The 24,959-nt window shown below is 38.3% G+C and overlaps 1 protein-coding gene across 1 annotated transcript; it reads left to right on the forward strand.

Annotated features, from left to right (window-relative positions):
• Nucleotides 1-2,698: 2,698 nt before the first annotated feature.
• Nucleotides 2,699-24,434, forward strand: LOC125231756 (protein virilizer). The gene is made up of 10 exons (XM_048137325.1): nucleotides 2,699-2,884; nucleotides 2,957-3,248; nucleotides 8,116-12,872; nucleotides 13,170-13,329; nucleotides 14,933-15,021; nucleotides 17,653-17,803; nucleotides 19,252-19,384; nucleotides 20,266-20,364; nucleotides 22,790-22,860; nucleotides 24,286-24,434. Exons 1-10 carry the CDS (start codon nucleotides 2,822-2,824, stop codon nucleotides 24,348-24,350), a joined length of 5,880 nt encoding a protein of 1,959 aa, XP_047993282.1. The 5' UTR covers nucleotides 2,699-2,821; the 3' UTR covers nucleotides 24,351-24,434.
• Nucleotides 24,435-24,959: the final 525 nt, after the last annotated feature.

Below are 24,959 nucleotides of genomic sequence, written 5' to 3' on the forward strand. Positions count from 1 at the left end.
TCTAACAGATGGCGTTAGTTATACAAAATAGTAAACGATGTTTTCTTACTCCTTAGAGTCCTAACAGATGGCGTTAGTAGTACAATATTGAACACAAAACTGAGATTTGATTTTTTTTTAAATGACAATAAAATAATTAAATTACTATGTTTAAGCACAACTTCATAGGCGTGATAGTTTTTTCAAAAAATGTACCACAAGGTTCGGAACTTTGTCGACTATAGGAGGGCTTCGCTACCGCTCGCCCTGATAAGTAGGATACTGAAATCTTCTTTCTTCGTTGAGCCATCACAGCTAACTTTAACTTACAAACGGTCTTAAGCACCTACACTTCTGAAGGCGCTTAAGTCATTTTTGCTAATAAAAAAAAACCACAACGTTCTATGAACATTGGTCAAGTGCGAGTCGGTTTTCGACTTTTCCATACAAAGAACTCATGAGCGCCTGAACGACTATGATGGCAAAGTTAACGTTTCGAACTTTCAAGACTTTACGTATATATCTCGGAAACGATAAGAGATAGAGCAAAATGGACTTCAGATTTGGGCTTTCGGTGGCACAAATTCTATGTTTTCGTCAACAGACACCTTTTTTTGGACCGATTTGAATAAAATTTTGCTCAGTCAATTTATAAACGGTCTTAAGCGCCTCCTTTTTAGTAGGAACTTAAGTCATTTTGTACAATGAAAAAAAAATTGAACAAGTTCTAAAAAGAAAAGGACAGAAATGAATTTCTTTATACCTGTCCAACTCGATTACACAATTTTAAGACGTTTAGTAACTACTTGCAGCGGCAGTGAGTGAAATTCGTAATCTGAGTTTTTTTCTCTTAAGTCCGACTTACGCTTGACTGTAGATTTCTAATAGGTTTTCCTGTAATCTACATGGAGAGGGCTATCTCGTGTATTTTTTTGAAAATTTTACGCTAAGTAGTTTCGGAGATAAGGGGGGAATGGTCATTTTTTGCTTATTTTCTTAAATTACTTCTAAATTACCAAAACAAAAAATATAAAAAAATATATTTCAGATGCTGATAAAATGCTCTTTCATTTGATATGTAACACAATATAGTTTTAATAACTTTGATTTTTAATTTTTAATTTTACCCCCCAAAAGTGACCCCTGTGATTAAATTTCATTTAATTAAATTACATGTCCGTCTTTGGGCCACAGGTTTACATACGTGTGCCAAATTTCAAGTAAATCGGTCCAGTAGTTTCGGAGAAATCGGCTGTGACAGAGGGACAGACAGACACGCGAGTGATCCTATAAGGGTTCCGTTTTTCCTCTTTGAGGTACGGAACCCTAAAAATGGAAAAAAATGTTTTATTAGGGTACCCCCCCTACATGTAAAGTGGGGGCTGATTTTTTTTTCATTCCAACCCCAACGTGTGATATACTGTTGGATAGGTATTTAAAAATGAATAGGGGTTTACTAAGATCGTTTTTTGATAATATTAATATTTTCGGAAATAATCGCTCCTAAAGGAAAAAAAAGTGCGTCCCCCCCCTGTAACTTTTGAACCATACGTTTAAAAAATATGAAAAAAATCACAAAAGTAGAACTTTATAAAGACTTTCTAGGAAAATTGGTTTGAACTTGATAGGTTCAATAGTTTTTGAGAAAAATACGGAAAACTACGGAACCCTACACTGAGCGTGGCCCGACACGCTCTTGGCCGGTTTTTTAGTTAGTACCATGTTAGTACTATTAATGAAGCATTAGGTGTCGATGTCTTATAAGGTAAATGGCGCTGTTAAGATTATTCTTTCTAATACCATAAGACCTTTATTAATATTCTCAACAGCATCAAGTAATGGAATCTGATAAATCTTCTAACGCGATAAGTTTTACAAGTAAGTACTAGTTAAATTTAAAAACTAGTAATTATAGTAACGCATAACCAAATGAGATTCGCCACACAAACAGGAGAACAATTGTGCCGGGCACTGGTTTGTACGGGCCACGATCATGACTCGTATGGTACCGTGTGGTTAGCTGTGAAAACACGTTATTATTTACTATTGCAGTGCGTTTATGTTGTAACAAGTTCTTTCAAAATACATGACGACGGAATAAGACATTAATGAGTAATCACCCAATTGCTTTGAATTGTAGACTTGTATCTCAAAACAAAAAACATATTGTTATTTATTATTATTGCAATATGTATGTAGCTATTGTAGCTTAATGCTTGTTGTTTAGAGGTAATATAAAATAATACAGAAATTTGAGCAGATTTTAGTGAAAATAAATGTGTAAAGAAAAAATAATTACTATTCTAAGCAATAATACAAATGTATGAAATTAACATACAATACAATACATACAAAAAAAACATAATACAGTGTACAACCTACAATACCTGTCCCGTAAAAAAGTACCTAAAAAAATTCTTACTTTAAAAAAGAAATTCTAGCTAAAATAATACATGGCAATTATAATAAAACTTATTTGCACTGGCAACTTTTGATAAACGTCGTCAAGAGGCGTTTTGTTTTGGTTCGTGTAGATTTTTTTATTACAGTCGAAAGAAAACAAATGTGGATTTAAAACTTTGCTCTTAAATTTAATATTCAGTTCATAATGTATGCTGATACTTTACTTAGTAGACTGTGCAAAAATTAAATACAGCAAATAAAGTACTTTTTTTTACTGACTTGCTCAATTCGATTGTAGCTAGCAGAAATGGCAGAATAAAAAACGTCTATTACACGACGCAAGACACGAACACCTCAAATAATATAATAAAAATAATGATTTTGCTTTCCGGAAGAATACTTCCAATTTAGGTGAATTTAATAACAACAAGAAATCGGAATGGCCGCAATCGATCAACCGGATCTTCTATTCTTCGATACTTTCTCCCATGACACGAGCGAGGTTAGTAAAAACCGCTACAAACTGTTTTTATTTCTGTTCGTTTTTTTTATTTTAATTTGTTATATCTTTCAGGAACTGAACCTAGATCTAGTGCAGTTTCCGAAGTCTGTTTATGTGAGAGAAATACGGATTATTCCTTTGGGGGCTCGCGTGGAGGGCGATTTCCCCGGCGGTGTTCGCTTGGGAGCTACGAATCCAACGAAATTTCACATAGATTTCTTCGTGAATGATTTGAGCAAGCCTGGAGCTTCAACCTTTGAGGCGCTCGGGAGCCTGGACTACTGCCAGAATGGACAAATTCATATGGAGTGTGGGTCAAACTTGGACCAGCCAAGGATTCCTACTGATGGACTTGTGCTTAGAGGTAAGATTTTGCAATTCTAGAATAGTGGGTAGCAATTTTTTTTCGCCGGGGGCCAAAATATGAAGGAGGATTTCAGGTGCGGGCCTAGGGAATGCAATAACTTACCAAATTTCATCGGTTATGGTTTTGGGTATGCTCGAAAAATAACCGATTATAATTGGTTACAGTTACTTTCAAGAAAAAGTGCCAACCAATTGCCTACCATTCATCACAAATCCTTGAAGAGTACATAAACTGTCCTCCTAAATAACTCTCTACAGTAATAATAGTAGAATAATTATCTTCAAACAAACAGATGCAAAGCCTAAATTAGGTGATAGTCTAGATCATTTAGAACATTCTTAGCTATACATTCAAGTCTGACAATTTTTTTATTTTTTTTATTTTAAATTTTGAATTTTTAAGATTTCTTGGTTAAAAATTTCAGTCTGAATTGAGAACAGTACTTCTGTTACTGTAGGTAGCTTTTTTTTTGTTTTATTTCTTTGTAAAATGTCTATCGACCAGCAAGGTTTTTTTTTAATCTTTATTTACAAAAAAAGGGGTTTTGTCCAGGGATGTAACGGAGTTCTGCTTCTGCTTCCGTTACTGCGGAACTTCCGTTTTGTTTTACACATCCGCTTCTGTTCCGGTTCTGTTATTTTTCAAACGGAAGTTATAACGGATGTCGGAACCTAGCGCGACGGTGGGACATGAGCGGCGTACATCAAAGACCAACAGGTCTATACCTATCATTCGCTCATCTCTCCGCTTGCCACGTGCTGCGATACTAAACATCAATCGCTTCATTCCATTGCGCGCCAATATTTGTCCTGTCCACCTAGTTAGTAGCGAGTGAACAACTATTCAGTGGTGCAGGGCTTATCTACGATCCCCTTAGAAGCTCCCCTTAGATTTGTTTATTAAATACAGTTTACTTCTTTTACAATCACTCCATTTAATTTAAAAATTTAATTGTGTGCTAACAATTACACATATAATTTTTACTGGTTAGTTTTGGATTGTATTATACTACCTACGAGTAAGTTTTCTTTTCGTTTCTAAAACCTTTTACGGCATAATAAAGGTTTAAAAGGATTCTTATGTGATTTTTAGTGATTACCTAAACAACAAACAATCTTAAAGTTCAAGGTGATTTAAATTTTTGGATTGTAATGAATGATATACTTAAGATAAAATATCAGGTTACTTTTCTTTTCGTTTTTAAAACCTAAGTGGGCCTAAAGGCTGATTACAAACTGCTGATTACAGGCTGAACAGTAAAAACCTAAAAGTTCTAGGTAACTTAATTAGTTTTGGTTTATGTTATACCTATGTGGTATTTTTTCATTTCGTTTTTAGGGTTCCGTAGTCAACTAGAAACCCTTATAGTTTCGCCATGTCTGTCTGTCCGTCCGTCCGTCCGTCCGCGGATAATCTCAGTAACCGTAAGCACAAGAAAGCTGAAATTTGGTACCAATATGTATATCAATCACGCCAACAAAGTGCAAAAATAAAAAATGGAAAAAAATGTTTTATTAGGGTACCCCCCTACATGTAAAGTGGGGGCGGATATTTTTTTTCATTCCAACCCCAACGTGTGATATATTGTTGGATAGGTATTTAAAAATGAAGAAGGGTTTACTAAGATCGTTTTTTGATAATATTAATATTTTCGGAAATAATCGATTCTAAAGGAAAAAAAGTGCGTCCCCCCTCTAACTTTTGAACCCTATGTTCAAAAAATATGAAAAAAATCACAATAGTAGATCTTTATAAAAACTTTCTAGGAAAATTGTTTTGAACTTGATAGGTTCAGTAGTTTTTGAGAAAAATACGGAAAACTACGGAACCCTACACTGAGCGTGGCCCGACACGCTCTTGGCCGGTTTTTAACATCTATAACTTCCGCTTCTGGTTCCGGTTCCGCTTCTGCTTCCGTTAAACTAAATTCAAAACTTCCGCTTCCGCTTCCGGTTCCGTTAAAACCACATCCGTTACATCCCTGGTTTTGTCACGCAGTGACATGTCACCCCTGTATTGAAATTTGAAAATATCATCATCCTCCTTGCGTTGTACGACGGCTCATGGGAGCCTGGGGTCCGCTTTGACAACTAATCCCAAGATTTGGTGTAGGCACTACTTTTACGAAAGCGACTGCACAACTAGGTCTTATTGGAATTAGTCCGGTTTCCTCACGATGTTTTCCTTCACCGAAAAGCGACTGGCAAATATCAAATGAAATTTGAAAATATATTACTACTAAATTATACTATGATACGGTTTGCACATGATCCTGGCTCAGATAGAGGCTATGCCAGGACCATATTACAAGTACCTATATTTAAGCTATTGTCAAGTAATAAATCTCTCCTCAGCACCTCGTTACAAACGCATTCCTTCAAAAGATGGTTCATACATCCTCTACCTGGTTACACTCCCGGGCAGTTAGGTGTTAAGGTCAGTTTCATCAAGTGTCAGTTTCATCACTTATTTCATGGAATGTGCCCGGAGCGCAGACTGAGTGAAACCACATGTTTCCTGCTTAGTTTTTTATCAAACCATGGGACCCGAGGTGGCTGACATTGTACTGTGCGGTAACAAACACCTTTCGTGAGAGATTGCTCGTCAAAATACTCACTCCATACCTGCCTGCAGGATATTCTTACTTGATTATAGTGCCTCACTGTATATGTACTGGTAGATAATGATATGAAATAAATTAAATATGAAAATAAATGTTTATTCAAAACTAAAACTTAAAACTAAACTTTAACTTCTGCCAAACCAGAGTATGGTTTGTTGGCAGACGAGGCTACTAATACATAAGGTTCTATATCTACTTATATTATTTACTAGCAATGGCAAACAAGACAATACAGCACTGTAATATCTTGTTTGCCATTGGGTAGGTGCATACGTAAGATTCACTACTATTATTACTTATTAGTTTTTAGATCTACTTTGCACTATTGCGTATTCTATTCTGTAGGTACTATTACTATACAACTTTATATCTACATATTTCTTAATAATATATTACTTTTACTGTATGGTGTTTTTAAATTTAGTTATGAGTATGCTGCCTACTTTCTTCTTAAGGCTGCTTTCAAAAAAAACGTCAAAAGAATGTAAAATTGATAGTTTTAGTCGGTGAAATACTACACTTTCCGTTATCCAATAGATTTATTTAATTCAAGTTCCAGTTAGAACATCTTATTATCTTGATTTTTATAAGACTGGATTTTTGAAAACTAACTCACTAAATTAATTATGAATTTTTCTCTAATGCACGTTTAGAAAAACGCACGTATAGAGCTGAATCAGTCGATCTTATTTGTAAAATTTGGACAATTTTGAATATTAAAACGGGTAAATTTATAATTCGTATATCCTGTACCACAATCATTTCAGACTAGATTTTTATTTTAAGTTTTTGAAAAAGAGTAAACTAGCCTAAGGCGAATTCAATTTTTTTCAGAAATTACCTAAAATTAAGTGACAATTTCTTTGAAAATCTACATCACATCGAAGTAAGTTTTGTACTAAATTAATCTGCAACGTTTACTTAAATTGCTGTTATGCCTTAGTGATTATAAATTGCTATTATTGATTTTTGCCAATTTTTTGAAAACGAGCCTTCACCGGTACAATTATTACCACTTTTGGACATTTTCTCATATTTTGTTAGACCAAGTAGAAAAAGTCCTATAATGTGATATATATTTATAAACTACTCGCAAAGCACTTTAATTTGATACCACACACGGTATGATCGAGCGCTCGCTTGCGATTTCACTATTTTTAACACGAAAGCCCTCTTAAATGATTGTTTTGTTACACATGCACTTTTTAAATCTGAAGGTAAGTCATTAAAGATTCTAGGCACCATGTATTTTCTGCATAGAGATATAGAATACCATGAGTTTTTGCAAGCTTTGCCGCTCTGTCAGCTTCCTCGTTTCCCATAGTACCAACATGGAGAAGGTATCCATTGAATGACCACTTCCCTGTTTTGAGTACAGATTTTACTGATGGCTCCAAGGATGGTGTAGTTATCGGATGCCCTCGACTACTCGAGGGTAACCTAGCCAAATATGAAAGAGCACTTTTTGCATCCGACAAAATAACACATTGATTGTGACCAACAGAAAAAAAAACAACTTTAGAATCTCTAATAGTTTTAATCATATCAGGTCAAGACGTGTGTCATAACGCCATAAGGTGAAGTGTGTCTGGAGTTCTGGACTTTATATTTGTCATGTTTAAACCAATTATTGTGTTTATTGAGAGTTAATACATTTACAACAAATCGTGAGTAGCAACATAGAGGAATAAATAAGGAATGAGTTCTAACTCCCATACATCAGTAGGTAAATTCAAGTCATTTGTAGTGACATCTAGCGTCACCCACGCGTCAATCACGCGTTAACTAGCGTAAATTATCAGTACTGCTACTTGTCAATAGATGTCGCGACAAACAAAAAGTCTAATGATCAACAATTTTTAGCTATTATTACAATAGTATTAATCAGTCCTCTGTTTTCAATTCCTTCTGCTTGTAATATAAGTTGTAAACTGTTTTATATTACATTTTTGGCAGAAGTCACACTGTTGGCTCCTAGTGTCGAGTAGTGGTACTGATAATTTACCCTATTTGACGTGTGATTGATGCTTGATGTCACTATAAATAACTTGCATTTACTGATATATGGAGTTACTACTCTTTCCTCTCTCTTGGAGTTATTCCTCTATGGTAGCAAGTAGCAAAAGTATGAACTCGCAAATACACCTGTGACAATGAGTAAAACCGTCAAATGTGATGGCCAGACACACTTCTTATGACACACTGAAAGTAACTAAGTTGCGTGTGCAATATTCGTTTCAGGTTGGTACACCACCATCACTCTGGCCGTTTACGGGAACCTGAGCCAAGTGATTCCTGAAACCCCTGTGGGAGTGAACCCACCTTCAGTCCAAAGGCCTTCCATCCCGCGCGATGTACCTACAGTGTCCAACGTACCACCACAGGACTGGAACCCGGAGGTTACTAATCCCATACCCACATACACTGGCTCCGCTGTTGCTAATCCTGATGCTTATGGACCTAATTATCCGCCAGAGAACTATGATAATCCCTACCGTACGGACTACTACGACAACGAACCTCCGAAGGACCCAAGAACCTATCACATGGACGATGATTGGGAAAAGGACCGACGGGGCATGAGCCTCGACCGTGAGGGAGACAGAATGCGGCGCAGCCCAAGATCTGTAGAGTTAGACAGGGATAGAAGAGAAGTCAGAAGCCGCAGGAGGTCTCTCGACAGAGGTCGAAGTCGAGATTCTTCAAGACATCGCGATAGGAGCCGAGATTTGGATAGATTAGATAGACTTCATTCTCGATCTAGAAGTCGAGAAAGAGAGTATGTTGTCAAAGGGGAGTATAGACCGCTCAGCAGGTCGAGGTCTCGAAGCATCGATAGGGACCGACTGCGCGGAACTTCCGCTGATCGTGACTGGGACAGAGGTTCCTATAAAAAAGACGATTATAGGCGCCACAGAGATTCCTCTTACGACCGATCTCGTGGAGGTTCCTACGATAAGCGCTCTGGTTCTTATGACAGAAGATCCCCTTATGATAAAAGAGCTCCTTCCTACGAAAGGAAATTGTCTTACGAAAAACGTGGACCATCTTATGAGAAACGGCAGTCACCGAGGGCTTCGTCTTATGAGCGCAGAGCACCGTCTTACGAAAAGCAAACATCGTACGATAAGAAAAGACATTCACCGTACAGGATTAGAACTTCGAGCTACGGCAGTCGTTCTCCTAGTCGAGACGATCCTCGAAAACGTCCGAGAACTCCTCCCGGAGAAAGCAGCAGAAGACCATTATCGCCAAGAGAAGGAGATACGTCTAGCCCCATCAATTCAATCAGGTCTGAAGAAACTGGGGACTACGACAGGAGCGGCAAGCAAATCCCAAGAGTTGACTTCTATCATCCAACTTACAGACATAAGAATCAGATCAGGAGTCCTTCTGAAGAAATCGAAAACCCTCCATATGTGGAACCTCAGCATTCTAGTCTTGTTACCGTGCAGATAGTGGATACAACGGCACCAAAGGTCATTGCATCTCCGGCGCGGAACCCAGAGGAAGACCGCTCAATGGATGCAGAGCAGTTTGAACCAATTCTCTCCGACGAAGACATTTGCGATGATTTAGAAACGCCATACATGGACGTTGACTATGACGTGAATGACTACGACGGTATCGACGATATCATAAAATACTTCAACCCATTCAAGAACGATTGGAAGAAATATCAGCACGTGAATGCCGTGCACAAACTTGGCAATGAAAATAAAGACGTGATGACAGCCAGTTTTGACGAACTCTGCGATGCCAGTCCTGATCTTTTCAAAATGTCAGAGATGGCTAAATCGGGAACTAAAAGGGAACAGAAATTCTTCTCCAACACATTTACAGAAATTGATAACACAGCAAAAGAAGAATGGGTACATCAGTGTGAACAATTGACTACAGCTCTCACTAACCTTTGCAATAATACGGATATTATATTGAGGATTTTCAAGAACAGTGTTCGTACGGAAGGGTCAGAAGAATTTACAGAGATTTACAACCTTCTAGCGACTTTCTGCCGCATTGGCCTGAATTTCGATTACGCATTGTCACAAAACGTAGCTACATACAAAATAAGACATATGAAATGTGGAATCCGTCTAGCCGAAGCTCTGTTTTCACACAGACACAGTGAGAAAGTTATCAAAGTATTTCTGAACGCTGGAATAGATGTCCAGATGTTACTGTTAGAAATGTATTCTAAAGAGTACATGGCTCTGAGCATTCGCCTGATGATCCTAAAAGCACTAAATGCTTGTCTATCGTCTAAGGTTGCTGTCGAACATTTTATGCAAGAGGCATTATATCCAAAATTCAGTAAAAATGAGGACAATGACCACAAACCTATGAATGGTTACCAGGCGCTCATAGCTATTATGCAAACAAATCCTTTAGCGAGAATTAAGTTTTCTATCAGTGCTTTGATTAAAAAGCTCAATATCTATGAACTATTAGAAAAGTTACACGGTTTAGTATTGAATTTCAATAAGAATGCTGCAGAAAATAATCAAGCAGAAGACACAGAATTATCAGAAAATGACACTGACTTCATTGTCAACTCCTTAGAGGAAGTACTGTACATGTATCGATCACATTGTTTCCATATTTCTCAACCAAAGCGTTTTCTGCCTGTTTCTGCTCAATTTGAAATCAGTAAAGATTGTTCCAACGAGACCTTGTTAGAATTCTTCAACATACATCACATTCTTGAAGTCTGCTTGTACTTACTGACGTGCCCTACAACTTGCAACAACCTGGTCGTCATAAGTCCGATACACGACTTGATATATGAACTCGTGCATTCACAAAATGGCTTGAATTTCTTATATAAAAACATGGAGATGAGCGAACTACTCTTCAAGACCTTAGCTCAACCTTACGGTCAAAACACTGACGAGTTCCTCTATCCCCATGACTTGAGCAACTACACTGATTTACAAATACTTGGTCTGGAATTTGCTTATAGACTCAAGGCGCTATATTATTTGGAGTCCATCTGTGATTTGCAAGCCGGCAAAGTGGAGGAAAACGAATTGATAGATAGACTGCAATCTTTATACTGCCTAAGTTTTGGAAGCATCGGCAGGACTGCGGTCCCCGATGTAATCGCTATGGGGGATAACGCAGAATGTCTCATGGAAGTGTTTGAGAAAGAACTAAAGAGTAAGAGGAGTGATTCACTGTCAAAGCAAAAGTCACCTGCAAAAGGCTATGCTATTGAACTCATAGTTTCTGCTGTTCGGTACTCGGCCAGTGTACCATTTTTGAAGAAATATGGGAATAGACTTGTAAATGTCTCCAAGGAACATGATAGATTTGAACCCAGCGTTTCTAGTGTTCTCCAAGAAGTCATCCCATACTTAAAACCAGTCGAAAAGACCAGCCTCCTAACAGGTGAAGACATGGGCGAATGCGTAGAAATACTTAAAAACACTTTGGATCAAGTCCCTGATTTGCCTGGAGAATTAATGACCTGTCTGAGGATTTTACGTCATTTTTGCATTTCGGATTACGAATCGAACGTTTCCATAGCCAGCGAGTCGGCCACGGACGAATACGTCGAATTGAAATACAAGTATAACGTGCTTCAACTGTTCTCGTTAGATGGAGTCGCTTTACTAGTCGGTGTGCTGGATCGTTTAGCCGTACATTTCGATCAACCGAGCATGCATACGGCATTCTTCGCATCAGTTCGAGGTCTACAATTAGCCCAGATTCTTCTACCGTGCTTGAGGCTTTTAGACGAAATGCTAGCCCGAGTTGTCCGGTGCCGCGGCTCGAGATTCCGCGACTTAACCGCCGCTCCCATGCTACTCAAAACTTATGGAATAGCCAAGGCTTTCCCCGTGGGTTCCGTGGGATATAGAACTGCGACTAAAGCGGCAGAAGCGGCCGTAAAAGCCTTGCTAGCTTACGCTCAACCGATAGCTGACAACGCGAAAGATGGAGACTCAATACGTCGCGGGCCTTGGACTTCCTTATGCTCAGAAGTGATCTCATACATTACCACGGCACCTTATACTTTTGTGCCGGGTCTTTTGGTGTTCTCGGAGCTTTTACCTTTACCGCTGCCTATGCAGACGAAAACTCCTCCGACGGAAAGGGAGTTAGCGGACGCGTCAAACGAAAGGCGCTTATGGTCGGCGCATCTCCACGCGCTATCCAACGACTTGACTGACATGATTCAAATTATTTGCATGTCTACTTATCGACCTGTCGTTCATATGTTACGGCGAGTGTGCGTTCAGATAGCGGATCTAGCTCCGAATACTGCTGCCACCGTCGCTAGGGCAGCGGTCGGGGCTGTCATGAGAGAGCTGAAGCCTGGTGAACCAGCGACCGCTAGTTCAGCTAGAGTGATGGGATTCTTAGCTTGTTTAGTCTCACACGCTCCAGTCAAATGCGCAGTGTTACACGCTATGAGCAGCGGAGGACCTAAGGCTGCCGACGTCCAAACGGCATTATGTGGAGTTTTAAGTCTAGCCAATGCCTCTAACGAGCACGCGGCGGCTCAAGAATTCGCCGCTCATGCTTTAGCGGCCTTCTGCGACGTGGAAGTGACTTTAACACCCATGCACGCTGCCACGGACGTTCTCCTAGCGAATTCCTTACCCGGGAAAGAAGCGTTGGGTGCATTTTTGGATGCTTCAGCAGATTGTCTAGAATCGTCGACGAAAACGTGCTCAGTGGCCTTAGCGGTGCTTAGAGCGTACTTCGTGTTAACGGAACATCAGTACGGGTTCCTCCAGTTCCGGAAATTTGTGACTAAGAGGAGGGAAGCTTTGGGGAAGTTCTTTAGGTGGGCATTGGAAGGTCAAGGGGAAGATAAGGCGGAGTGTCTGAGTTTGTACTTCGATTTGATCAGGATGTTGAAGGCAGAAGAAGGTGATGGGCCTTTGGGGCGTAAAGGGGTGCTCACGGATGAAGAGGTCTCGGATATGGTCGGGTACAATGCCAATGAGGAGGACCATCCTGCCTTGACGCTGGAGAAAACATTGAAGGTATATTTTGATTTTTATTACGACATCATTCAGCAATTATCGGCCGTATTTTTTAATATTTAACAAACCAATCCCTCCTCAATCTTCTTTATTTTTTTTTACCGATATCTCCCTGATGTGCCAACATACTGATACTAATGATATTAAGAGTTTTTAATAATTCATGTTAATTAGCCTTATATACCAGGAAATAGACCATGATTACCTTTTTGATTTTTGTTGAGCTCATCAAAAAAGTCAAAATAAGCCTGATCGTATTCTCTTACATCACCATCAAAATATTCTAAACATTTCCAGGAGCGATCCCAAGACGAAGACGTCTCAATAGCCAGTCTGATCAACTCCTGTCTCCAAAAACTGAAGCCTTCGGAGGAGGCACCCGAAGTGGCGGAGACCATCCTACCAGCCCCAGAGACATTGGTAGCCCAGTTCGCTGCAAGGACTATTTATGCTATAGGTATGTCTATAGTGATCTTCAATATTTATTACCTTTTATAGTATCATAGAGGAATAAGTAGGGAGTTGTAACTCCATATATCAGTAAATGCGAGTTATTTGTATAGGCATAGTCTTAGTGACATCTAGCGACAATCACGCGTCAAAGAGCGTGAATTATCAGTACCACTACTCGATACTAGGCAGGCAATTATGGTCGCGCGATAAATGATAAAACATCAGGCCGTCCCTATCGCACTATTTGTAAGTACGATAGGGACGGCCCGATGTTTTATCATTTATCGCGCGACCATGATTGCCCTGTAGGTGTCAACAGTGTCTGTCTGTCAAAAATTTAATATTAGAAAGGTTGACTACTTATATTACAATACAAGCAAAAGGAATTGAAAACAGAATACTGATTAATACTATTGTAATATTAGCTAAAAATTGGTGAGCATTTAGCCTCTTCGTTCGTCGCGACATCTATTGACAAGTAGCAGTGCTGATAATTTGAGCATTTCTTTTTTTTTTGCTACTTTTATGAAGTGTGATATTTTTGAAAAAAAAAGTTAGCTATTTCTACTCAGAATTACTAGCTTTTTCAATCCTAGTAGTTAAAAAAAAACCGGCCAAGAGCGTGTCGGGCCACGCTCAGTGTAGGGTTCCGTAGTTTTCCGTATTTTTCTCAAAAACTACTGAACCTATCAAGTTCAAAACAATTTTCCTAGAAAGTCTTTATAAAGTTCTACTTTTGTGATTTTTTCCATATTTTTTAAACATATGGTTCAAAAGTTAGAGGGGGGGGGACGCACTTTTTTTTCCTTTAGGAGCGATTATTTCCGAAAATATTAATATTATCAAAAAACAATCTTAGTAAACCCTTATTCATTTTTAAATACCTATCCAACAATATATCACACGATGGGGTTGGAATGAAAAAAAATGTCAGCCCCCACTTTACATGTAGGGGGGTACCCTAATAAAACATTTTTTTCCATTTTTTATTTTTGCACTTTGTTGCCGTGATTGATATACATATTGGTACCAAATTTTTTCTTATTTTGTAACCATTTTCCGTACACGTTGTATGGGGTAACAAAAGAGGAAAGTAACAAAAATGTATGGAAATTCTGGGATACTTTTTGTCTCCCAGTGAGATTGAAAGTACTCGTGATTCTGAGTACAATTGACCTAAAATTCCCTAAAACAATCAAAATTTTTTTATTGGCAAAAAAAAAAAGAAATGCTTATTTACGCTAGTTTATGTTATGACACACTTACCCGTTTTGACGTGTACTCATAAGGTTAATTATTTATAAATAAATAAATATCATAGGACAGTCTTACACAGAGTGAGTCCCACGATAAGCTCAAGATGGCTTGTGTTGCAGGTATTCAGACAACGATATTATATATAATATACAATTACTTTTAGAAAACATCCATGACTCAGGAACAAATATGTGTGCTCAATGCTCATCACACAAATAAATGCCCTTACCGGGATTCGAACCCGGGACCGCGGCGTAGCAGGCAGGATCACTACACGCTAGGCCAGACCAGTCGTCGGATTTATGTGTTTTAAACTTCCTGAATAATTTCCTGTGTATTTTATTTTACAGGGGAGGCCAGCGATGAAAGGCTAACCTCTAGCTACTGGTTGAATCTACCGTCAGTCGGCGGCGAAGAGGATGTCAATGATAATGAGTTGGTACGTAATAAAACTAATGTAAGCACCAACTACTAAACTGACCATTCGTCGCATACTAGCGCCATCCGACGGCGAGTAGTGAAACACAAGGCTGCAAGGGTCTCGTCAACCGAAAATTGCTCGTGAGTACATACTTTCGGCGATTATACGCGTAAGTGTTCATACTAACGACCGATTTTTGGTTGACGAAAGCAGATTCCGCTTCGACAGTTTTGTTGAAACCCTAACACCGCCAGTTATCACTAAAGAGCGGATGTCATGTAGCGATTTAAATATTAATATGGATATGACTAGTGCAATTATTTAAATACATGTCATGTGGTTTATAATAAGGTCTTACAATATATTATATTACATCGCACACCGCAAACTTCGCTGAATAATTAGATAGCCTAAAAATAAAACTTAATTAAATCTAAAAACCTAAATACATAACCCTAAAACTAAAAATGGTAGAATAAATTATATTTAACAAACACATAATTAGATTGAATTAATGATATTTTTGCAACGAACTATATTTAAAGATCAGTTTTTTTTTCTAAATAAAGGAGTTTCTATACTAGTAGAGGAGTGGAATGAGAATTTGTATGGGGGGGGGGGAGTCATAATAATTCCCACAGAACCGAAGTTTGGTTTTTTTAGTTCTTTGAGTGTGTCTTTTTGACATACTAAAAATATGTTGTTGTTGTTGTATGTCCTAAGGCACCAGGCAAAGGAGGATTTTTCTCCCGCGGACGCGCGTTATCCTGCGAGCTAGCTGAGGACTGTTAAGGGTGCCTTTCCACCAGAGATGTGTTATGGATGCTTCTGATATCCACAATCAGCTTAGTCGAACCCGTTCCTACTAGCGCTACGCTTTGTGAACAGTGAACATGATTGGTGGATATCAAACACTATCACGTTGCGCATCTCTAGTGGAAAGGTACCCTAAAGGGCCAGCAACGCGCATGTGGAGGCTCTAGATTGGCAGGCGTCATAGGCTACCGTAACTGCTAATCACCAGGCGGATCGTACCCGTATTTACCATGGTGTGGGACATATGAAAAAAATTACATTGCTGAAATTTATGTTTATAATTACATCCTTTCATCAAATTTATGATTTTTATAATTTTTTATTTTACCAAAATAGTGAAAAATATTTATATTTTTGCTAAACATCAACGCTATAAAAAAATTTGCCGCCTAATTCCCCATAAGTTGATACCAGAGACGATTTTTAAATTTTAGGATTTTTTTTCCAAAGTAATTTTTCATACAACTTTTGGCGGTCGAAAAAACGCATTTTGCATAAATATATTTTACTATATTTTTAGTATGTCAAAAAGACACACACAAAGAACTAAAAAAACCAAACTTCGGTTCTGTGGTAATTATTATGACCCCCAAGGCTATATCTCCTCTACTATACAGGAAGCAAATTATTTCCATTTTTCTATTATTTGAGTCGTGAATAGAAGTTTTTACTGTGAAATGCTCAGAAGAAATATTAAAGAACAAGAACTTTAAATAAATAAACCATTTAAAAAAATTAACAAACATTTTGTTATTTATTTGCATCATAATTTTTACTCAATATTCACAAAAGCATCCAAAAAGGGTTTTACTTTTATATTCCGATATTTATTTGTGTGCAGAAAAAATAATAAATTATGGGAGTCATATCCATATTAATATTTAAATCGCTACTAGAAATCCGCTCCTAGTTATTACACCACTTATAGCGCATACGTAGACCACTAGCGCCATCCGACGGCAAGTAGTGAAACCCTCACAAGGCTGTAAAGGTATCCCACGGGCAACGCTGTCGCCTCAACTTTTTTGTCTCTCACACCATCGGACTATAAACTAATATGAAAGTGCGCCCACATAGCAATAGAAACATACCCAAAAGACTAAAAAGTCGCCCGTGGGCGCGTAACTCCGCCAGATATCACACCACGAAGCAAGCGCGCATTCGCAAACTACTAGCGCCATCCGACGGCGAGTAGTGAAACACTCACAAATCTGTAACACCGCCAGGGGACCGATTTTTGAAATTTGATCATTCGATTCGATTTTGTGAATTTCGTTTATTAGTATTTAATATTTCTACTACTAGCGTTTAAGTTGCACTAAGGAAATTGAAAAAGAAGTGGTAATTAGCGCTAGATTTAAAATTACTAATCGTCCTTTTTCTAATATAGCAATTCGTGGTTTTCCTCAGCCCATCGAACGACGAATTCGCGACTTCGAAATTTAAAAATCGCATAAGAATGTAGTGCGAAAAGGGTTTCTTCGTATTTTTCCGGAAACGTTCGTATTTTTCATGCTAAATATCATGACACGTTCGTACGTTTCCGTAACAATACGAAGGCTAACCTTTTCGCACTACATCTGGGGCCCTTTTCTCAAAACTGAAAGTTACAAGTGGAAGTCTCTTTCCAACTTGTCATAATATTAGACATCGACAACCACTTGTAAATTGTAACTTATAGGTTCGAGAAATGGGCCCCTGCACGTAGACCGCATACGCCGACTACTAGCGCCATCCGACGGCGAGTAGTGATACTACTAGTGACTGAAATTCCCGAAAGATGTCGCCGTCAGTATTTTTTTGTTCCCTAGTATAATCGTATTTGTGTTGTAGGTGTGCGTGGACATAATGGAGATCGCGCTCGCGTGCGTGGGCGCGGGCGCGGACGTGGCGGGCGCCGTGCGGCGGCTGGCGGGCGCGAGCGCGCGCACGCATGCGCACGCGCGCGCGCAGCCGCAGCCCATGAGGGAGCCCAGGCCCCCGGGTAACACTACATTTATATACATTTCTATTATATTGACTGGGATATAGACCATGATTACCTTTTTATTTTTGTTGAACATTTCAATCGTGAGAAAGGCTTGAAACTATCAAATGTATATCCAGTGATTTGTTTGTGTAAAAAGCCGGTGAAGTCAGAATTGAACAAACGTAGTCACACTGTGAGTGTAGTGTGTTTGGACTTTGGACAGTCTGTTGAGTGTGAATGCGACCAGTGTTAACTCTGGAAGTGAACGCAGCCGAGCGACGCGCGTGATGGAGGGTAGATCGCGCGCTGTCTACGCAACTTTGACATCCACCCGCCTTCTTCAGTTTTCCGTGATCATGATGCATGCGACTTCGTCGAAATTTTGGGAGCTCGACAAAAATCAAAAAGGTAATCACTACACGCTAATGAAAATAACCGTAGATCATGCAAAACTCTCATTTCTATTATATTTTCTCAATGCAACTTTGTTTCAATTTATTATGATTTGATCGAACTGAATGTATCCGAAATATAGGGCCTTGGACGATGTTAAATAAAACAGCAAATATTTTAATAATTAGAATGATTTATTTGTGTAAGTAGGTAGCAATAGTGACAATTTTTTTATATTGATTTTAGAATTTTTGCCCTTTTTCCAGACTGAGAATTCAAAATTCGAAACAATTATTCATGAGCATTTTTCTTGCGTTATCCCTCGGATTGCTATAAAAATAATGCTACCTACTGAATGAGTAATCTTTCAATTTTTAATTACGATTTAATGTATCTGAGATGCATATAGAAAAAGTTTTGAGGGGCTTATTCTATCTAGAGTATACATCAGATTTTACTTAGTTTGGCCAAAGACGATCGAGTATTATAGAGAGTTAATGTCAAAGTAGAATGTGTAATCACAGTGCATAGACTTTTGGACCTCAGTTTTGACAATTTGGCACATATTTTTAGCTTGATATGTGTTAAAATGTCAAATATTAATTACTAGCGCCATCTAGCCGAGCGTTCCCCAAAGGTATAACGTCATCTAGGCCACCGTACCTTTTTCTTTAGGGCTTTGAGGTACGTTTTTTTCTTAGATTTTATCCGTCTATACGGAGTTACATATCGTCACTACTTTAAAAAAAAACTTGTATCTTCGTCTGTCAATGAAAAGGAAATTGTAGTAAGTATGTATGGAATACATATAGACTTACTGCGTTTTAACTTTGAGGAGCAGCGTGAGATATGAGATTTTTTCAAAGTAGTGACGATATGTCTTTGGTTTGGCTAAGGCTATGTATACAAGATGTCTTCTATACTCTGTCAGTAAATAAGAACCAAGAAAACTATAGGTATCCTTTTCTCTAGTACCCTAAAGAAAAGGATGCATATAGTTTTCTTTGTTCTTATTCACTCACTGACAGACTTGTTTGACAGAGTATAATATCAATTTGTTATTTTTCCAGTGGCACTCTCCCGCGTCCGGCCCGAGGGCGCAGACGCGTTCCGCTCCAGACCACCCAACACGTCCCGTCCGCCGTCGCTGCACGTGGACGACTTCACGGCGCTCCATCCACCGTACGGGAAACCGCAAGCACGGTGAGAGAACTAAAACTAAACGTTTTCTTCCTTAGAGAGCGCGCACACACACTGTTGCCGGCGGCTTTTTTGTCGCGACCGTGGCCTAGTATGAAAGTGCGCACACGAGGCGACGCAACTTTTCATACAAATAAGAAAGTCGCCGAGCAACTGTTGCCCCCGTGGGCGCGCACCCTAACTCACGACACATGATGTGAATTGTCTGACTATTGTATTGTGAATTGTCTGACTGTCGCTATACACCACCCCAATGGTGTGTATGCATAAGAAAGGGAATAGAAAGACTTTAGTAAACCTTTACGTATAAATAACTATATTTAGATATTTTTCTTCCTAAATATTTTTAAGGTTATTAATTACCCCTAATAATAATCTTGAATAATCAGGTAAGAAATTCTGTAAACTATTAAAATATGGTTCGTTTTATTATTACTGGCCATTTATTTTCAAACATGTGACATTTGTATAAAACATTAATGTTATATACACATAAATTCAAGCCTATATTCCCTAAACGGTGTAAGCAGAGCCCACGAACCTACTGAAGATTCAGTACCACGGCAATAATTAATAACATATTATAATGAAAGTTATCCATGAACTAAATATCGAAAGGAAGTCACTAGTATCACTTCGTTCGTGCCAGAAAAAGATCTAAGGTTTGGCTGATTTGGCGGATTACTTGATAATTAAAATAGATGGCTTCTTGCTCGATGGAAATTGTGTTCGTTTGTAAATAGTCACATTAGGTGCTAGTTCTTCTATCGGGTATTTTATGATCGTCACGGGGCTGACGACTCGACAGTCGAGATCACGGCATTAAGAAATAATTTGGCAATCATTTTGTCGAGTATAAAGTAAAGTGCGTTTATTTGTTGCAGCGGCATGCGACGCGGCGCGGCGCCGGACCGCGGGCGCTTCGCCTCCGCCGCGCCCGTGCACGCGCACGCGCACCAGGCCTCGCAGCACTACCGCCATCTGTGAGTACTCTACATTAACACCTTCGCTACCAAGAACCCTCCTGGTGGGCACTCGTCAACTCTACTTAGATGCCAGAAAATCTGCGGGTTCTCTCTATACAAGCGGCCGGTTATAAATTACCTCCGGTTTCGGTCTGGTGTCTAACACATTTGCTATCAGACAAAAATGCCGGACTACAGACTGGCAAAAAGAGTAGAAAATAATAGGGGCGCCACCGTCTTTGTAAACCAAACCGTCTTGCATGTGGCAACTATTTTGACAGATTTTAACACTTTTCTATGAGAACAGTTAAGTGTTGCTATGACCATAGAAGTAGGATGACAAAGAAGAACTGTCGAATATCAAAAATGAGACCAAAACTGAACCAATGTCAAGTGTCATTGGGACTATTAAATTCAGGAATTATGTATGATAACATGAAAAATTTGCTTACTCGCTCTCACTTATGAAATTCTTTATCTGTGCAATGTGTTGCGAATAGAGATGGGTCGTGGGTAAATACCCAATCTACCCACCCAGGTATTTACCCGGTAAATACCTATCTACCCGGTATTTACCCGTATCTACCCAAATCGACGGGTAGATTCATTTCATGTTGGACATGCTGATTTGTGTTAAAATGGAGATAAATACTAAGTTAGTGATTGTAATTATTATCCACAATTTAAAACGAAACTGTTCAGTCAAATATACAATTAAGTTTACAGAAGTTTTAATGTATATTTTCAAAAATAATTAAAAAAAAAATGTTTTATGTGTGCTTTTTAGATTGTATTAAATAGTCGTATTTATACGATAAAGAAAAACTTCCTAGTACTGGTTGGAGGGGGTTATGGTGGGGTTAGGGGGGGTAAAATGTATTTTTTTCATATTTTATGGAAACTATCATTAATATCGAAAAGTATTGTATGTACGAACTAAAGTAGACACAATTTCCTACAAAAAAGTTTATATGCATTTTTGTCATAAAACACACTATGTATGAGTTATGACTGTTATGAGCTTCAAAAAGAGATTTTTAAAATATTTTTATTCACATATTTTTATTTATAGTTTTAATTTATCAGACTTATAATTTATACTAAAAGCATTTGAAATTATTTCGGTATGTCAGAAATTGATATTTTACACGATTTTTATAGTTGGGGTGATACACTAAAATCACATTTTATCTCATAGCAACCTATTCATTCCCAATTTGAATAAACATTATGTGTACAATTACAAAGACTGACTTAAATTAATCTATTTTAGCCCAAACACCATTTAAAAACGTCGAATTTGGAAGAAAAATTAAAATACCCGCGTATTTACCCGCGGGTAGGTAAATATCGGGTATTTACCCGGTAAATACCCACCGTCGGGTATTTACCTGGGTAGTTACCCATCTCTAGTTGCGAACGCAACCTTTTATTTGTATAGAGCTTACTTATCGCTCGGCTATTTCCGTAAAGATTCATAAACAGCGAATAGGAGCGTACCACCTATGATGTATCGCGGCCAATGAGAGCACCGAAACTTAGCTAACCTTCTTAACAGCTCAAATCTTGCAAAATCACTCTTTCATCATCTTCGCTACCTTAAACACCACTTCCATACTTAACCGTTTAGTCAAGTCACCCTTTGTAAACCAGCACCTATTTGGAATATAATATTGTCTACTTATATTGAAGTTTTTATAAGTCGTCGGCTCCTGATCCTGCACGGCGGCTACACAATGGACTAATAAGGTGGCGCCATCTGTCCATAACCTCTGAGTGTGCCTCCTCGTTGTTAACGTACATAGTTACATACAGTATCCAATGTATGCCAGATGCTTGTACCGTATTAGTAAGGACACGCCAGTCATCTCACCGTTCACTTGCATTCGTTTTATATCACCTCTCATACAGTTTATATTAGAGATGGGCCGAATATGGACTTTGCCGAATACGAATATTCGGCCGAACATTCGGTTCAGCTCTTACCGAACCGAACATTCGGCCGAATATTCTGTTACGCCATATATTTAAAGGGGATGTTCATTAAAACTATTAAATGATTGATAACGGTTACATATGTCTTTTTACAAAACAATTGTATTTATATTTTGACGCATAGGTTTCTCTTTTTTTAGCAGTTCCTTAAAAAGCTACTGAAATAGGAGCTTATTATCCAATGGAATACATAATATCTTAATTAGTTATTTACTTTGTTTATTCGGTATTTATTCGGCAATGCAACCGAATTATTCGGCCGAATACGAACATTGAAAAACTTGCCGAATATGCCGAATACCGAATATTCGGCCCATCTCTAGTTTATATTTTTCTCGATTTTCCCGACTCATTACTTCCACAATACATCTCACGGGTATATTTAATCAGCAAAGTTTGGGAACATGTAAAACATGTCAATATATGTATTAAATACTTTTTTTTCCAGTCGGGGTCGCGGCGCGTGGGAAATGGGCGCGTCTCATTTCGGCCATTTTCCGCCCGCGCAGTATATGATGAGTAAGTCAAATTAAGAAATAGAAAATTAGGAAGCTAACTTACATTTTTCTAATTTTTTCCTAATTTTCTATTAAAAAATAGAAAATTAGAAAGCAAACTGGCGCCACTATAATCGTCTCTTGTCTTGTCTAATCAAATCACATAGGTACAGTCAAGTGCAAAAATATAAATCGTAAATCGAAAAAACGTCTCATAAATATGGTACTACGCTCTTATCGCACCGGACTAAGATGCTATGGGACATATTTTTGAATAAGATGTGTACACCCATATTTTTACACTTGCCTCTACATTTTTCAAACATTTTCTCTGGCTGACAACACACGTTGTAATCCATGCCTACCTACAGCAGTTGCAATGGCTACAATCTGTCCTTTATATTCAGTGTACCTCCTCATCACTTTGAACACTAATATTAGGGACATTTTTTTCAAATTGTCCACCCCACTTTTTTGTAACATGGGTATTTTTTACGCGATTCATACTCAGAATCGCGAGGTCTTTCGATCCTGAGAAAAAAATGTCCCAAGATTTCCATACATTTTTACCGCCATACAAAATGTATGAAAAAATGGTAACGGAATGGCAAAAAACCTTGGGACACTTTTCTCCTGTTAGGATTGAAAGAGCTCGCGATTCTGAGTGAAAACCACTGCTGTTGAAAACCACATAAAAATTTCCAAATCCAAAAAAAGTGGGGGCCCATTAACATCATACTAACATATTATAGGTACCTACCTATTGCAAGTACAAACAAATGCGTGTACAGAATTTTAGTAATATAATTATAGCTCGCTTTTTCTAACAGTACCTCGCAAGTACAATATTAGCTTGCTATTGAAAAAGCGCTGTTTTGTGAAAGTGCTGACATACAAAATGGTGTGGGTACATTATGTGACGTTTATTTTCTTTGTTAAAGGTTATTGGACGTAACAGGTGCCGGAGATCCTGGGTTCGAATCCCGGTAAGGGCATTTATTTGTGTTTATCACGGATATTTGTTCCTGAACCATTCATGTTTTGTATGAATTTATCATTGCCTATTTATGCATTACTTTAATTACTTACCATGCTACTTGTTTGGCTTATTATCCGCAATACAATACGGTTTATAGGTTTTCATTATTCTATTGATTGATACAAAACACACAGCTGTAATATTTAATACTGAAACACGAGTTACGAGAAAAAAGGGTACGAAATTCACTCAAAGGTTAACTGGAAGAAATCCCTCAAAGGGATAAGTTCGCCTTTGTACTGTTCTTTACTGTAATTACTGTGTTTTTTGTTATTAACTGTACAATAAAGAGTTTACTACTACTACTACTAAATTCATATTTTGTACAGGAAGTCCTCTTTCCGCCTACATTTTCCTACTGACAAAGTCGCTGTGCCAGAGTATACCTATTTTTTTTTTTCTTTGCAGGTTCCATGGGCTGGGGCGGCGCGCGCATGCAGCGCGGACCGCGTCACCGCGCGTTCCTGCGGTAACCGCCACGCAAACATACGGACAAACATGGCATAGTTATTTGTTTAGTAATAGGAATAGACTCGTAAGAAATAAATTTCCTATAAGTAAAATAATTCTTTCATTTCTTATCCGCTATTTACGAATACAATGGAACTAAATGTAGACTATAAATAGTTATTTGTTTTACAAGGGGGCAAAGTTGTTATTTGCACGTGCCAATATTGATACCCGAGCAAGCGAAAGATTCCAATATTGAACCGCGAGCGAAGCGGGTGGTTCAAAAAGTGAAATCTTGAGCGTTGCGAGGATATCAAGGCACGAAGGTTAAACAAACTTTGCCACCGAGTGAAACACAATTTTTTTCACCACACCAACACTATGAAAATATTAACTGTAAAACATCAAAATAAATAAAGTACTTAAATTTATTTAACATTTATGATTCAAAATCATCATTTATACATGAATACCAACACCCAGCTTTAGACATCAAGTTAAAATTTGTAAGAAATTACTTTGCACTCTCGTGGATAAAATGCAATTTTGCTATCAGTTTTCGAATAGCAAAGAACGCCTTTATCAGTTGGTGTGGTGAAAAAACAATAAGCGCTTTCGTGACAATCCTTGAG

This window comes from Leguminivora glycinivorella, chromosome 12 (assembly GCF_023078275.1).
Source record: "Leguminivora glycinivorella isolate SPB_JAAS2020 chromosome 12, LegGlyc_1.1, whole genome shotgun sequence".
Classification (NCBI taxonomy): Eukaryota; Metazoa; Arthropoda; class Insecta; order Lepidoptera; family Tortricidae; genus Leguminivora; species Leguminivora glycinivorella.

Bases quoted from the DNA above. Each gene is read 5' to 3' on its own strand.
- LOC125231756 (XM_048137325.1), top strand. From the start codon at position 2,822: ATGGCCGCAATCGATCAACCGGATCTTCTATTCTTCGATACTTTCTCC. The intron at 2,885-2,956 runs GTTAGTAAAAAC...TATATCTTTCAG, and splicing joins TCTCCCATGACACGAGCGAG to GAACTGAACCTAGATCTAGT. The intron at 19,385-20,265 runs GTGAGAGAACTA...TATTTGTTGCAG, and splicing joins TACGGGAAACCGCAAGCACG to CGGCATGCGACGCGGCGCGG.